The sequence below is a fragment of the Myiozetetes cayanensis genome, unplaced genomic scaffold, assembly GCF_022539395.1.
Source record: "Myiozetetes cayanensis isolate MyiCay16 unplaced genomic scaffold, myiCay2020 scf5-8, whole genome shotgun sequence".
Lineage (NCBI taxonomy): Eukaryota > Metazoa > Chordata > Aves > Passeriformes > Tyrannidae > Myiozetetes > Myiozetetes cayanensis.
This window is the reverse complement of record NW_026087742.1, coordinates 110,683,508-110,700,855: the sequence shown is the minus strand read 5'-3', so window position 1 is coordinate 110,700,855 and position 17,348 is coordinate 110,683,508. Positions and strand designations below refer to the sequence as shown.

General features: G+C 39.0%; 1 protein-coding gene across 1 annotated transcript in view; it reads left to right on the top strand.

Annotated features, from left to right (window-relative positions):
- Positions 1-17,136, top strand: part of EFHC2 (EF-hand domain containing 2) — a 60,511-nt gene extending 43,375 nt beyond the window's left edge. The window contains exons 11-15 of the mRNA XM_050333875.1: positions 1,757-1,890; positions 6,232-6,429; positions 7,001-7,093; positions 13,987-14,092; positions 16,580-17,136. Of these exons, the coding sequence (XP_050189832.1) occupies positions 1,757-1,890; positions 6,232-6,429; positions 7,001-7,093; positions 13,987-14,092; positions 16,580-16,675 (627 nt within the window). The 3' untranslated portion in view covers positions 16,676-17,136. The remainder of the gene's footprint in view (positions 1-1,756; positions 1,891-6,231; positions 6,430-7,000; positions 7,094-13,986; positions 14,093-16,579) is intronic.
- Positions 17,137-17,348: the final 212 nt, after the last annotated feature.

The window sequence follows — 17,348 nt, the reverse complement described above, 5'->3', positions numbered from 1 at the left end:
TGATTCCTTCTGCTCAGTCTTTTCTCGGTGCCTGTTCCTTGCTTTGTCAGCAAAAAGCTGTGCCCTCAGGGCCAGTAACATCCTGGGGAGGGGATTGGACATTTTGCTGCCTCTAAAACTCTCTGACTGCTGGTCCAGCTGTTCCACACCACGGCCTTGCATGGCCTTGCCTGCCAGGACTGCACCTGGAGTTTTGGCAGAGGTGGAAATTGTCTTCTCTAAATCTGAGAAAAACCTACAACCACTGGTGTATTGATTAAACTTGGATCAATTTGTACTGCTCTGGCAGTGTCATAGGATCTTTAAATCCTCTTTTCTAGATTGCTTTAGACTGACACAAAGCTGTAGACACACTTCAGGATAATTGGGAGCGAGGCACAATTCCTGTGTCCTGGTCCTTAGTGTGACTCATACCAAATTTCAAATAATTGCTAGTTAAAATGACACTGCTTTCTGGAATAAATGGGTGAAATCTATTTTCAGACAATTCACTGTGCATTTTAAATTAGGTAGAGCATGACAGATGTAAAGACATCTCAGATAATCATACTTGAACTCAACCCCAATTTAATGACTAAATACTTACATGTTAAAAAATGAGTTTAGCAAATAAACCCTTGTTAGAGCACTAATACAGCAATCTGAATATAGGTTGAAAGCCTTGGGCTCCAGTTCTGTTTAATCTGAGTTCAAATTTATTTTAATGGCCTATTTAGGAAGAAATAAGCATTTAAGCACTCTTATACACAACAGGAAAAACTGGTTCCTAACAAATTTCCAATCTGCTAATTCTGAGTATGTAAGACAATAGTGGTCCCATATGAATGAGACTATCTGTTGGAACATTTCAGTGGAGCCAGTGGTGAAAAGATTATCTTGCTGAGAATTCATTACTAGAGAATTCAGTGAGGTGCACCACCATGAAATGAGGACCTGGTTTTTAGAACTGTACCTTAAATGTTTCTACTTCTGCTTTAACAGTGCAATGTTTGAGGCAAAAGTCTATGTCCTTTTATGTGGCTGGCATGGACTTTCTGAGAGTGCATGATCTGATGATTTTTGTTTAATTGTTTATGTTCCTGGTAGGAATCAAATTTTTTTTTTCAGTAGCAAGCTTCCCTCCAAACTTAACTCAGCACTGATTTATGCGTTTGAAGTGAGAAAAGGAAGAAACTAATAACACTCAGCGGTTCAGTATTGCCCTACATCTTGACAACATGCATGGTTGGCTGCAGAATGCTTGTCATAGAATGGCTTGGGCTGGAAGGGACCTTAAAGATCATCTCATTCCAACGCCTTTGCCATGGGCAGGGGCACCTTCTGCCAGACAGGTTACTTAGAGGCCCATCCAACCTGGCCTGAAACACTTCCAGGGATGGGGCAGCCGTAACCTCTCTGGGCAATCTGTGCCAGGGCCTCACCACTCTCACAGTAAGGAATTTTTTTCCAAATATCTAATCTAAACCTGTTCTCTTTCAGTTTTGAGCCATTCCCCATTGTCCTGTCACTACATACTCTTGTAAAAAGTCCCTCTCCATCTTTCTTTTAGGCTCCCTTCAGGTACTTGTCCCCAGCACTGCCCTCCACCTGCTTATCCCCCAGCCTGGATTGATATCAGGGATTGCCCCGACCCAGGTGCAGCACCTTGTGCTTGGTCCTGTTAAACCTCCTGAGATTCCCAAGGCCCACTTCTCCCTCTGGATGGCATCCCATCCTTCAGGTGTTTCTAATTGCTGTCTTGCTCTCCTCTCTGAAGTTCCCTGTGGCTGATATTGGTGTCCTCCTCATGAAACTGAAGGACAAGACGGAATCTCGTTCCAAAGAAATCCGAAAGACGTTTGCTAATGCTGACCCTGAGCACACCAATGTCATTGACTATGGCACTTTCAGGTAAGACAGTGGATTGGGGGTTTTAATATTTAGTGAAGGCACATTCCCCCAAAATGTATTGAGCATGACTGGTTTTTCATGCTTTCCGTTTTTAGCTGACAAGAGGCACAGATTTGTTTTGCATTTACTTGGAGGTTGTGAAAAGAAAGTGAAAAAAAATAAAAATACAAAGAAACATGATAGTTTCGAGTAAGCTGAAAAGCACAACTGAAATCTGTCTGCTTTTTATGTAGCTGGCGTAGGGTGTTGTGAAGAAGGCACAAGTCAGCAGTAATATCTACACTGAAATATAAAGAAAACTCCATCCTAAGAGTCAAACAAATTCATTAGTAGTTTTGAAATTAGAGGAGGAACGTCTGTGCTGCCTCCCAAAGATGACATTATTTGAGTTTTGAATCACTGATGAAGAGTCTCGATGGAACCAAGGTGTATTGGGATTACAGGAGGCAGTGGTAAGCATGTTTAAAAAAGACTGGAAAGCAGTAGTGAGAGAAATAATTAATACTTGGATAGTAATTTCAGCATAGGTAGAGGGAGCAGGAATCTGAATTGTGGCAGCGATCCAGATATGGCAATGGGCAGATGTATAGATACTTGAAAAAAGGAAATCATGCTCAAATACAAACTGATTTCAGTTTATCCCACAGCCAGAATACTTGAGCATATGAACTGTGTTGGGTAAAGTTAATTGTGTGGAACAGAGGAGAAAATCTTACTTAAAAGAGTTTGGTTTTCACAGAAGTAATACCCTGTGTATTTAGGAAGTGTCCTAATAACAAAAGCATACAAGTAGATGTATATCACTTGGAATGTCATCCCCACAGGAATGTTAAACAAGGCAGAAATTGCTTCAGAAATATCTCAGAAGGTTCTTCCAGCAGCTCAAAGTGAAAGTAGAGAGAAATTAAAACAAGTGGCTATTTAGAAATGAAAAATAAGTGGTTAATAGGTAAGGTTTAAACTAAGAGAGGCCACAGTGACTGGCAGCTTCTGGTCAAAATATTTCTGAACTCTGATATTTTACTCAACAGGAGCAAGAGTTTGAATTTTTAATTGCACTAAGAGGGAAAATGTTATTACTAGAGTAAGAAGGGGAGAAAACGGAAAGATAATGTCTGTCTGGAGAAAGTTTTCAGTGCTTGGAAAAGGGTTTTAATTTATGTAGAAGTAGCTATTTAAAATCAAATAATTATGGCTTTAATTGAATATTATGAAATAATTATCTGCAAAACTTTGTCCACGCACGAAGAGCAGGTCAAAGGTTTGGAACACTTGCATGAGGAAGTCAGGGAAGCACACTTTTGGAAGGGATGATTGTGCTTTTAAATAGCAGGGAGAGATTTTTGTTGTATCAGGAAGAGGCTGAGTTGGGTGTACATTTAATCATGGACATATTCTGTGCAGCTGTGAACAGCCCAGCTGTTTAATTTAGGGTGGTGCAATTCTGTGGCATGGAGAGAGATGTGTCTAATTATGTGGTACTGAGGGACTTGGCTTCAGCAACACAAAATGGAGCAGCCCTCTTGGTAACAAGAGAGCTGAGGAACCCACGTAATGAAGGTTTTCTTGGCCTCAATACTCACCTGGGCCTGTCTGAACACCCACTAATGGTCTACATCCCTCCTGCAGAGGGAACACAAGGGGTCTAACAGGAAACATGCATCTTATTTTAGGATGAAAGAAGTATTTTTTATGATAAAGATGACAAAGACAGGAACACCTCTTCGCATTTATGAAAAGTCAAAGATATTTTTCTGTGAATAGAATATGTACTTTTCTTTAATTTTTTTGTTGTGTACATCACTGTTTATTTTTAATCTGATGTGGCATCTGATGATTGTAAATAACTACAAATGATTATTTTTAGTACAGGCAATTATCTTTGTGACAGCTTCAATGATAATCCTCTTTTCTTATCCTAAATACAGCTAAAGCTTCACTGTGCTCTGAATTTGGCTGTTCAGATTTCTTCCTTTCTACCTATGTAATTTTATATGAGCTGCATTTAAAAATACACCTAGAAGTATGATGGAGTGAAGCAGAATTGTCCAAATCCATGGTACTTCATCCAGAAAATAAATATACGGTGTACACTGAAGTTGCCCCTTAACGTATCATTAAAACTATTGAAAGCTTTGTTAAAAAGAGAACAAAGAATAATTAAAACTCAGAATCCTTTGCATCACACATCCTTCTCCAGTCTGTTTTTTCCCATCAGCTACTGGCAAGACTGTTTGCTGTTACAGACAAAGAGCCATGTGGGTCTAACAAAGATGCCTATCTTCAATTCAGCTTGAGAAGCAGCTCCCTTAAGCAGTTAATTATTATTTCTTCTTTCCGTAATAAATTCAGATTGCAATCTGTCTTATTCTTGTAGAACAACAACAACAAAAAAGTAAAACAAAAGATAGCAAAGCTGTGGGAAAAATTATTGAAGCTTGTTTCTTTTTGTCAGGAAGAGTTTAGATGGTTAGAGTTTAATTCTGTTTGTAAGTCTTGGGTCCCACTCATCAGTTCCCTGGCAATCACTAAAATATTCCTTAGTTCCCAAATGAGACAATAATTTTATCTGTGGGTTCCGGTGGTTTGATTGTCACTGACTGGATTGAGAAAATGAAAGACTTTTAAAATCCTGACACTGGAAAAAAATCTGTGCCATGTGTGGAAATCCAGTATGTGGAAATATTCTGATGGCTGATGTTATCTCTGTGCTTCCAGCTCTGCCAGCCCAGGGATTTGGAGTGCCAGGCTTATCAGGCAGCATTGTCCTCTTGTTTGTGTTTGCAGTAGTATTACTGCAGGATGCAGGAAAGAGACTCCAGTTTTGACTGGATCTCTGAATTCTGCTACATTATAAATATTAATACTCAGTAAGTGGCTTAACTATACTGACAAGATAATGATAATATCAGTAGATGGACTAAGTTTTGGTCATTAAGTTTGCATGATCTCAAATGGGGTTTGCTGCTGTCAACAACTTGTCTTTTCCTTGTATTTATTTCCTGCCACTGCAAATAAAGGATTGTTCTGATTTATTTAATGTGAAAAAAGCAGCAGTTGAATCAAAGTAGACACTCTACAATGTTTAGCATTCTTTTTTTAATAGCTGTGTAAGTGCAATCATATTATATGAAGGGATACCTTCGTTTGAACAGGACCACATAAGCCTCTGAGAGGATGAAAGCGAAAAATTATGTTCCTTGTTAAAGTTTTGCACATTTGGAAGGGTCCTAAGTTTCTGTGCTTTCAGATCACATGTGGTTGTTAAGAGACCCATCACCAAATTAATTCAACAATTTAAGTATTCTCCAGCCAGCAGTTCGAGTCTTGTGTCAGAACTTTGTGAATCACTACTAATTTCTTCCATTTGTTTTCAAGGATCAGTGTGTAATCACAGTGATTCAGTATCCTCAGGAGTACCACAAGTTACAGCGCTAATTGCATCAGCAATTAACGGAGAAGTTTATTCATAATGCAGTTTATCCAGAAATATTGTATGTAATTAATCTAATTTTGATTGAGACACACAGGCCTATGTTGATGCTTACTGAGAAAAAAATCCTGTTGAATGTGAGTGCACCAGGGGCAAATGTTTGGGATCGTAGAGCCAATGTAGTTAAACTAAGGTTTGACAAGAGGCCTTGTACAGCTGAGGGAGTGGACAGTGAGTGCCAGCTCCGGCCTATCAGATGGATCTGAGGAATATTTCTTCTACCTTGGACTGGGCTGATTCATCTGAGCAGCACATGCAGTCTTAGAAGAGCACATCTCAGGCTCATCTCTGCATGGGGTAGGATTCTCTGCTTTCAGTGTCCAGGCTGCTGCTGCCTCCAGTCTTCCATTCTTTTCAGGAGGGTTTGTGATTGCAATTTGGATGTAATTTTCTTCCCTCTCTCTGCGACCAATTTCTGTTTCCCTTCCCACTGCTTTCCCCTGAAAGCTGCCCATCGGGCCCAGCTTTCACAATGTTTTGTGAACTTCCTCTGCCATTGTTATTTCTCTCTCTGTGTTTTGAGCTGCTGTTGTTGTGCATGCTTTGTGTTTACAGAGAATTAACCATGTGCTGCAGAATGCAAAATACAATTAGGGACAAAACAGAGCAATACCTTGTTATTTCACTGTCTCGTTGTGTAAAAGCAATGACAAAATTCACTCTGCTAATATTCCATACCAGGGTGGCATCTCTGGTAAAACTCCTCAGTCATGATTAGTATGTATTTTTGTATTATAGCAAATTACTGAGAAAATGTGGACATCCTTCCTCCTGCAAATTTTAGTTATTATTAACTGGATTTAACTAATTTATTTAAAACTTATGTAAGCTGTTGTTTTTGTGAACAGAAATTGGATAGACAGTGTCGCTGGTGGAACCTTTTCAGAACACGAAATTATGACTCTTGCACGTCAGTACGGTGTGAGAGATGACAGTCAGACAGACCTCACCTTCATCCTTGCAGGGGCTCATGAAAAACTGAAGAAAAATAGCTTTGAAAATTTTGAGCAACTGTCTGCAGTGTTTATGTACAACGACCGTGAAAAGTAAGTTTCCTTTGTGTATCCTAAGCTGTTACTTTGGAAGCTCTGCTTGTAAAACGACCTGCCTACTGTTCGTTGCTGAGCAAATGATGTGTTGTAGCTAAAGAATATGATGTGTCATGTTAAGCCTCTGTCCACTTGAGAATGGACAAGAAATGGACAGAATTTTTGCCTCTTTTTCCTTTTTCGTGTGGACTCTATCATAGGTGCTGCACTGAACATTGTGTGACATCAGATACCTGTCCACAGGCAAGACACAGGAGTTTAAATCAAAGAGGAAAAATAGGGATTTTAGGGAAAAAAGAAAGGACTTGGATTCTTTATGCAACTCATTTGCCCTTTTTGTTTTGTAAAGAATCACAGGAATCATTAATGACCTCGGTATGGGAGAGAAAGACCACGATGTGACCTTCAAGTTTTTTGGCTTTGTAATAGTGAAATTTCATAAAACCTTTTGTTCTTTATCTCTATCCTGATATTCCTTATGTGTTTTACTATTCACAGAAACATTCACTTGGAGCAAACCTGGAAAACACCTAATGTGTACTTCTACCCCTCTGTTTCTGATGTGCAGGTGTGGAGTGCTGCCCTATGAGACGTGCAGGACTATCTGCAAGTCCTTTAGGTTGCCACTGTCTGATGAAGTTCTAGAAACTTTACTGACCAGGTAAGTTAAGGACAGATAGTGTGAGCTGCCTGCATGGGTGCAAATCAATGCTAAGTATCTACTGCCCACACAAATCTTAAGAATTTGTCATGTATTTAGTATGAATCACTTCATGATGCAGATTTTGTCCTGATACACATGCAGAGTTTACTGTTTATAGAATATTTATAATCCACTGATGTGCATCCATCTTAGCAACTTCATTTTGTCTGGCATGATAAATCATCTGAGGTTTGGCACAATTCTATAGAATGAGTCTTTTAGCAATCAGTCACTGATACCACTTTTTTTGCTTTAGTTTTTCATGTGTGTAAGGTAAAACCAGTAATCTTATGAAAGCACATTATGTGAGTTTGAAGAAGCACACCAAGATGAATCCAATGAAATGTCCTTGAATCAAGTAGACAGCATCAGTAGTCAATAAAGTGGTTTGTTGCTCCTATTAACCTCACCTGAAACCCATTTTATTGTAATTATTGAAAAGGAAAAGGAGTGTTGGCATGGTTTTGGTTCTTTTCCCTAGCACATTTAACTGTTTTGAGACAAACTGCTTGGCTAGTTGTGTTAATGGGAATAGCAGTGGAAAGAACTAGTATTCAGTGCACTTGTATTGAAGACTAGAGTTCCAAGTAAGCTATGGTGCTTTGAAAACACTCATGTCTTGTTGAGTTTGGGTTTCATGGCCAAGTTTTCTGGTGGTAGGTGTAAATGCATACTCGTTGGTTTCGTCTTTCCCTTGTGGGAAATCCTTAAATGTTTTGTCTGTGCCTTCCCCACTGTGTTAAAAACAGGAGCAGGTCTTGTCTTCTGTCATGTTTAGATGCTTTCAGGTAGGCATGCTTCTTGATTTCAGGAGGAGTTGCAAACTAAGTATCTGGGTTTATCAAATAATGAAAAGACCCTTGTCAGGCAGAAGTGTGGACTCCATTTTAATAAAGTTTCTTTGTACTGCAAGCAAGAATTCCTCTTGAAATCAAAACCAACAAGACTGCTTTAAGAAACCTAAGGGGATGTTTTTCACAAAGCCTCCGTTTCTATACCAAAAATGTTTAGGATAGTGTCTTGCAATAGCCAGATACACAACTTGGGCAATTTGTTTGCTGTTCATTGCTTCTGACAGTGAGTTACAAGCATTAATCATCAGAAGCTTGTCTGAATTTCAACAGTAATCTAAAACGTATTTTTAAGAACTCCCACCAAGCTGCCCTGCACAATTGTTGGAGGACAATCGACATCTTGTGTTAGACAAGGGGTTCTTATAGTTTCCACTTCTTCAGGGCTGAAATTGAATAGATGCACAAGGGACCGAGAGTTTTTATTTGTGTACTAACTCAGTTCTGATGAGAAACAGGCAAGCCTGACACATCATGGGCTCCAGGGACATGTTTATTGTTTGTGAATTTGTACCAGGGAAAGCTTTTGTGCCCTGAACCATTTCTCTCCTGAAGAGTCTGAATGGAGTCAGTTAATAGGGAAAAGCCCAGTACACTATAATAAAAATTAGAGATAACCTTAGAATTTAAGGAGGAGATAAAGGGCTGGATTTCACCCAGCTTTAACCAGGTACCCATGACAACTGGAGGAGATTTCAGCTGCTGTAGGTTCTTTCTGTAGGTGATAGAGAAGGAGAGAGTTATCTCCCCAGTCAGTATAAGAGTTTAGTTTCTAAATTACCATCAATTTTCCTTGCCTTCTAAAGGGGCTGTGGCCAACCTATCTTACAGATTTCTGTGTGAGAAAGGTAAATAGTGTGAAGCTGGGCCTTGGAAATCAGTGTGAGAAGTGCCTCCTATGATACTGAGTCTTGTGTAATGCCAGTTCTAAGTTACAGCATCAGCTGCTTCAAAGGTAGCAGTTTATATGGTGTCACAGCACTGCAGGTGATAAGGAATTTGTCACATCCTTAATAATGTGTGCACTTGGCACAGCTCAGGAAGTTTATTGTTTTATCAGGGAAAGATTTTTTGAAGTCTATTCAATAGGAGTTAATTCCAGTAATCTGGAAATCAAAGAATTGTATTGGCTCCATGAAATTTAGACTTTTCTCTTGCTTTTCTCTTGCTTTCCTCCTGCTTTATATAGTTTTCTTTGACACTAAAGAATCATGAAACAGGCAGATTTATTGTTCATAAAGAACAGTCTCGCTCCTGGAGAGTGTGCCATTCAGTGTGGGTGAAGTTTGTCAATAGTATTCTTTTCCTGTTTCTTTTTCTTTAATGAGGAAACGTGTAATTTTGTGTCCACTGATGTGTCTGAAGCAAGGGGTGGTTGTGGTCCTACTGTGTGTATCTGTATCTATGAAGGAAGAAAGTGGTTCAGTGAAAGTTGTTGGACTGATTCCCACAAAATCAGTATATATGGTTAATGCACCAGCTGGACCCTATTCAGCTATAAAGTGATGCTGGTCAATGTGATCAGATAATAGTTGACGACTGAAGCTGTATGTTTATTCAGCTTTGCTATCTGAGATTAGGTGGCAAAGACTTTCTGCAGGACTTAATGACTGTATTTTTCCATTTTAAAAGGTAATAGTCTTAAAGTATTTATTACTTACATTCTTAAATTATACTGCAATGGTCTGTCACTTATTAAAGGCATGGGATGGGACTAGACATCACTGTCAAGTTTCGTGGTCACCTCCAAATGACCCAAGACTTTGTTTATTGTACCCAAAGACCACTCAGTTGCCACATAGTGCAGGGAGAATTACCACAAAGACTGGGCTTTCATAAGACATTTTCATATTGCCTGTCTAGTGTTAATTTATATTTTCAATTGTGGTTTGGTGAAATAGTAGGATTTAGGTGCCCAACAATGTGTCCATTTTTCCAGTTTACCTGAGCTGGCACGTTAAAAAGTATTTCCTTTTGTCATCAGCATTTCCTCACCTTGTTTTCAGTCACAGACCAATACAGACTTTTAATCACAATGTACTAAGAGATGCAGATGGTACACAATTGTTTCTGCCAGAAAACTACAGTAGTCATTATAAGCATTTCTTTAAATTTATGCAGGCATAATAACAATTGTAGTTTGTTTAATAAATGAATTTTGCCAAAGTGCTTAAGTAATGAATTTAGGGTTTGGTTTTTTCTGTTATTTTTATTGACTGCAATGCTAAGTGTATGCTAACAAGGACTTAAAAGAGGCAATCCTTTCCCAGAAGATATATAAACAGCTGGCAGAGAGAAAAAATAAAAATGGAGAGAAGAAAGAGTGGATGACAAGTTTACAAGTATTACATGTTGATTATTCTGCATTAATTTGCAAGTTAATTATATGCCCCTGTTTTTTATAAATATACATTTTATATTTTTTTTTAAAGCAGCTGTGTAATTTTTCACCTTCTATACTGCCAGGGTGAGTCTGTTTGACTCTGAAGGTGGCTTGTGGTTTTGAAAAGGTGAATCCCAGGTGCCTCAGTGGGCTTCCTACATGGTCATCCCAGTTCTCAAGTTATTAATAGGCCAGGCCAGGCCACTCCTGCCTGCTCAGTTTTTCCCTGGACTGTAGTTGGTTAATAATTTTTTACCTAGTTGCCTACCTGTAATGGTTTTTTAGGGCTGACCTTTTTCTTTCAGGAAAGAAACCCCCTTTCCCTGCTACATCGAGGGTCCCAGTAGCAGGAGCATGAGGGGAAATGGTCCCAAGATCTTTTTCCTGCACTCTGTCTTCTGCTTGTTACCTTTGATGCCTGAGACTCCCTATGCCATTTGTGATGAAAAGACTCTCTAGCATTAGTATTTGGATCTCTTAAAACATTATTTCTATTATTCAATATTCTGAGGAATTGGTGGTTCAATTCATAATTGTTCCAGACATGAATAAATGTGTACATGAGATGGTAGCCATGAACTAATTCATATTTGCTGGTTTGAATTTTCCATATGAGCAGTTTATGAGACTTTAGGTGACAATTTAGTCTCTGTACCCCTGTGTTGCACAGAGACAATCGAACAGGCTGAGGAATCCCTAACATCTTCTCCAAGGTTAAAGCAGCATGATGCTTCTGCTCTGTTATGATCAGATTCTACTCTGTTATTATCAGATAAACTTCTTAACTTCTTATAACAAAGGATTTAAAAAAACTTACATTAAATTTTCACATAAATGTTTGGGTTACAGATTTCTTGATGGGAAAGAAAAAAAATATTGGGAAGTAACCTAACTTGCCAAAACATCCTCAGGAATGGTCATAATGTGATTTAACCAGATTTTTCACATGTCTGGAGTATTTAATTGAAAATACATTTTCAGAAGCAGAAATATGTAATTATTTTTGTAATGTCAAATTAAAATAAAAAGCCCTGCAAACTATGATAGGGACGGGGGAGGTGACTTTCATAGCCTAAAATCACATGCACTGGTGAAGTCATAGGGCAAAACTGAAGAGGAGCATGGTTTCAAGCTATCTTTGTTGCATCTTCTTGATAGGACAAATCTAATTTCCTTTCCTGAAGAGCACTGTCAGTCTCAGTCTTATTAACTCCAGCCACTGAAATGTATGACATCTCTGTCCTAATAATGCACAAATTGATAACATCTCCTCAGTCCATCTGGGTGCTCTGTGCCAAATCGCTGATGTGTGCTTTTAGTAGATTGATGCAATAAGTCACAGCAGTAAAGAGGCCTAAAGAGTAGATTTTTTTTCTTTCTGGATTATGTAGAGGAATATTTTAAGCTGTTTTGTGTAGCTATTTAAATATGAGATTTAAGGAATCCCATTTCCTCTGCCCGTGTTAAAATCTTTGGTATATAGCTAATTTCATGCCCATGTTGTCATCTCAGTGCTGGGACATCAAAGGACTTTTCTCTTTGTTAATGTTTGTTAAAAGCAGAAGCAATGCTCTCCTCAACTTCATTGCCTTGACATAAAAATTAAGTGGTTACATGCCTTCACTTGCTCTTTGTCTAAAAATCCTGCTTATACAGCTCTGAGCCCTGGCAGGAGAATTAATCTTTTGACTTTTCACAACGAGCAAACATTGTGATAACTACATCATAGTAAAGGGAAAAAGAATTTGTTGTGATAGTTCTGAAATTCCTACCTACCTGCCATGCCATTGCTTTCCTTTTTCCAAGACTTCTAAGGTTTTTGGTTGTCTTCTTACTTCTAATGCTCCTTTCTTTTCCCTATTCCCACCTTCCAAAGAAACCCTCTGCAACTAACACGCACATCGCAGAAGTTGGAATGATAATTTTCTCATATACTGGATATATTCCCCAAAAGTAAAGCTTTATGGAAGTGTTAACTTGCATGTGAACTGCGATAAAGAAGCAAGCTGTCGTTGGAGGGTTTCTCATGGCAGGGTTTCAGGCCCCATTTAGTGCTGGTAGCAGTAGCATTCTTTTCTGACTTTGCTTTCATCTTCAGCATAACTCACTGTACTTAACATTCCAGTTTATCACTAGCATCTCTGTTTATGGCTCTCAGTATATTTTATTATTATCTCTCCTGCTGACTATTAAATGAAAGGTGTGGGGGGAGGAGAGGGAGAGGATGAGCTGCAGTTTATTGCAGTTTATTTTTGTCACCGGATCTATTTCTCCTCCGGTGTGGTTTTCCAAGTTTGTGCTATAAATTCTCCCTTAAAGCACCTTCATGCTTAATTTTTATCAGAACCCTCTGCAGTTACTTGGAGGGGTTTGAGGCCCATGTTTTGTGCCCTGCTGTTTCTTTTAGAACGAGGGAAAATGATTTTCTAAAAGACTCCTTTCCTGGAGTTTGTTGCTCCCGTGCAATAGGATTTGTCTCAGGGCAGAGTTGTTTAACCTAATGTTTCCCACAAAAATAAGAGGTGTTGAGCCTTACTAGGTGTGGATGTCTCAGTGAAACACAGACACTTCCAGGGTGTGCTTCTGTGCCCAAACTGTGTCCCTTTCACAGGCAGGTGGTGTTAGGTGAGACAGGTGTCATTCACAGAAGCTGCCAGTGCTGTATTTATAGCAGAGCAGTTGAGCTGCTCATTTCAAGAATGATTTAAGCTTCAGCTTGAAGGTATCTTTCAACATTTGACTGGTGCTGCTGAAAGAACAGTGCCTGAATCACCTCAGTGTTTCACTGAATTGTGGACTTCTATTTCTGAAGCTGCTTCATCCACATCAATGGCAGAAGGATGATGTGGCTTACAAATCTGACCCCATGGGGTTTTTTTAGTTTAGGGTAAGGATTTTAGAAATTGGAGGGAGTGAAACAGCATTTTCCACATGTACCTGTAGACCTTAGCTGGCAGCATATATATCTTCATGCATTTAAGGGACAGTGATAACAGACACAAAAATATATTTATTCCATGGAAGTAAAGAATGGAGCCATAAAACAACTTCCAAATGACAAGGCTTGTGATTCTAAAATCTGGCTGTTATTTCATAGGTTAGAAAGCTGTATGTTTGTCAGTGGTAAACGTAATCCAAGGCATATGCAAGCAGCATTTCTGAAGGATTGCTTATTTTCAGGAAATGATTGTAGAAGTCATAATAAAGCAGATCAATTGTGTTACAGCACAGGTCTTTCCTACCATTCTTTTCTACACAAAGGATTCATACACTGATCATCCCAACTCTGTTTGTCACAAGTTGTGAGATCTCAGTGTTGGACAAGGTTGGTCAATGCTTCAATGCTAAAATGAAATTTGTTGAAATGAAATAAAAATAAAGAAGTTGAGTTCTACTGTAAGAGACAATAATAACGTGTAATAATGTGGAAAAGAATGTATAATATAGAAATTCCTGACAGTTTGTACTGTGTTTTCACTCCTGACAGTGTTTGGGAATAGAGGAGTAAAAAAAATTATTGTCCGAAAGGTAATGTATTAGTGTGCTGTAGATAATGTGATATAAGTTCCTTAAAAATTCCCTTTAACCTTGAGTCATCTTATGGATATTCTGCTTAGGTATGAAGATGACCATCAGCAGGTGAACTATAACATGTTTGTGCATGGGCTGAACTGGAGAGAGAATCAAATCCGTCCTGTCCCGACAGTGAAGGGTCGTGTCAAGGTAAATCAGTGTATCTGATTAAGGGAATCGTGCAGCCCATTGATATAATTTCTCCAGCTTTAACAAGAGTGTTTTATCCAGTGGACACTACAACAACTTTCATATTTGTGTAATTATGCCTATTTTCTTCAAGTAATTAACTTTTTCTGGGAGGTTTAGGATGCAGCAGAGCAGTCAAACAAGTTTGAGAATATACCTAATAGGTATCCCATCTCTGGGATGGGATTATATTCTTTACAGAAGAAAACAAGAAGAGAATGGGAAACAGGTGTATTTGTCCATGGACAATGGGCATGAGTGTTGTTTCCCCCCACAAATATCATTGTCACATGTCAAATGAGCTGTTTTCTTGCTACAAAATTCTTTAAGGTCCACTGACACCGAAGCAAGTAACTATGAATTTTGTACAACTCCATAGAAAATTGTACACAACACACCACAGCACTTGTGGTTGTACAGTGGGAGAAGTACTGATGGATCTGCTTTGTATATGTGCACCAGCCTGTGACTTAGGGTAAATAAAAATGTGGTATCAACAAACTGCAGAGATTAATCAGATCTTGCCATCTTGTGCTGAGTGGAACATTTTAAAATAGATGGTCCATAAGGCAATTATGCTGAATTTTAAAAAAAACTTTGTAAGAGATAAATCCAAAGCCCCTTCTGCCAACACATCATTTTACTGTTCTGGCCTAGCAATGTGTTGTACAGAATGTGTTTGATTGTATTCAGACCATTTAGAAACATAGCATTCCTTTGAATTCAAGTTCAATTGTTACATGGTTTAAACCAGTATTCTTCAAACCCTGTGCTACTAGCCTGACTTCTCCCTCTTACCTGACCTACCAGCTCTTTCTTCTGTAGCATCTCAAACTGTCAGTGATGTCTGAGGTCCCAGTTCTCTGGGGGTTTGCTCTGCTCTCCATGGTGGTTTGTTTTTCACATTGTCATTGAGAAGAATTTTTCCATCTTGAACAGATAAAATAAAAGCCCTTCCACATGTTTTAAACAGCAGTCCTGTGCTTCAACATGTGCATTAGGTTTTGTTCAGGGGGTATTCTTTGTTTTTACAGAAGAATTCTTTCTGTGCTTAGGTTATAGCTCAGTATTTAAACAGTGACTGCTCTCAGTGAATTGTGTCAGGGTAGGGACCCTCATGGGCCTCAGTACCACTGACCCTGTGCCCAGGGGATTTTTGCCTTCAAGGTGGTGCTAAGCTCTTCACCCGAGAACAAGGCTGAAAGGAGAGAAGGCACAGATAATTCTTGCTGTTGAATATATTCAGCCATTTTTGTCCCCTCACAGGGTGGCTTTCATAGCCAGTGAGCACCTCTGGGAGGTGAGGGGAGGAGGTGGCTCCGACACAGTCAAGTTGGGGTGCAAGTGATGATGGAACCAGGGAGGCAGCCTTCCCACTGAAGGTGGGGAGGAAAAGATGCTTGTGAGACAAGCAGGGAGTTGAAGTGTTGTTGAAATTTATGTTCTGGGTATTTTTATAACGTGCCAGCAAGGCTCAGCTTGTACAGGTGATCAGAACATATATTTCAGAACATACAAACGTATGTTCTGATCACCTGTACAAGTTCAGGGTTTGTTTGGGTATGAAAGAGGTGTTGTCCTTGCCAGGAGGGCAGCCAGTGGATGCACTTTAGGGCTGTGGCTGATGCCTGAGATCCCAGTTGAGAAGGCTACATGGAGTTATGAGAGGAAGTTTACAGCTGAAATCAAACAGAAGAAAGCATCGATAGAAGTGATAATCGGTCGTCATCGTGCTGGGATAATCAATTCCCATCAGCTCCAGAGATTTGCTGTCACTGTCATACTCACATCCCACACTGTTTTAAATGGATGGCAGTGTAGGTTATACTGAGTTTTATTGATTGTGTTATTGTGCTAGGTAGCTGCAATGCCTAGGCTGTCTTTGGTACAGTACAAGAATATTTTAACAAAGAGGTAAATGCAAAATGGAAAAAAAAAATCAGAGAAAGGAAGGGATTTGTGTCTTGTTCAACTTTAGAATTCGGTTGTCATGCTGTACATGACTTACCGTGAATTAGTAGCAGTATTTGGGGCTACAGTACCTGTACTTGACAGATGAATTTCTGCAGCAGAGTTGTGCTTGTTTAGCTGGCTTTTTTAATTCTTTCTCTGTATCTTGTTATTTTGTATGATTTTTGGTGTTGAGACATGGATGACTTTAGAATTTCAAGTATAAGCATCTTAATAAAGAAAATTTAGCATTATTTTGTTTGAAAATGTCTGCAAAAGGACTAACGACAGCAAATATTTTTAATAAAATGTTCTGCAAGATTGATAAAAATGTGCATATAATAATCTTATAGGAAGATGTTCTATATAAAAGACCCAACTTTTCACAGATATGTCTGTGGAACTGAGGCAGCTTATTCAATCTTATATTGATCAGCTTTAAATTATTCTTGTTTTCATTATTATATAGTAAGATATTCTCTGCATTACCTATTTCAGAAACAAAGTGACTGGAACCAGATACCAACAACCCTTCCTGTGAAAGAGATCAAATACGTAGCTCTTCTGGATGATCTGTTTGGCAAGGAAGAATAACCTCATCTGTGCAAGGCGCTGCTTTTAGATTAGTGCTTCAGCTCCAAAGATTTCGTAGACAGATACTGGAAACATTTCTTGTAAAACAAGAAAATATATAGGTTTTATGGCATTTAATTTCTTTTTCCGACATTGATGCATACTTGTGTGTTTTTGGAACCCCTTTTAAATCAGCAGTACTCTGTCACACAAGCATAATTAAAACTATATCCCCTGATCTTTGTGTCTGGTTATATGGAGAATTTGCAAGTATTGAGAAATCTTCGAGTCAAGCAGTGCACAATCTGACTGACCCTGCTTTGTTCTGCAAACAAATGTTGTTGGATGACCTCTTCAAATGCTAGGTCGGACTGCATTAGCACAATAATGCAATTCCATTCAAATTTCCTCCCTTGCCCTTCAGCTTGGATCTGTGTTTTTGCTGTATCCCCGTGGTGATGCTCGAGCACTGTTTGTGTCAAAGTTTGTTATTTTGTGGAGGAAATGCCAGCAAGGTTTTCACACAGTATAAGGTTGCTCTGGTATCATGGATAATTATAGCCTTCCAAAGTGGAAGCAAATGTTTTGTAGGCACGGCAAGGAAGCTGCCAGTTCTTGCTTTTTGTTTTCGATGTGACTCAGGTTAGCAGCCACCCAAGCTCACTGGGGTGGGACATGTACAAAGAGGAGGTGT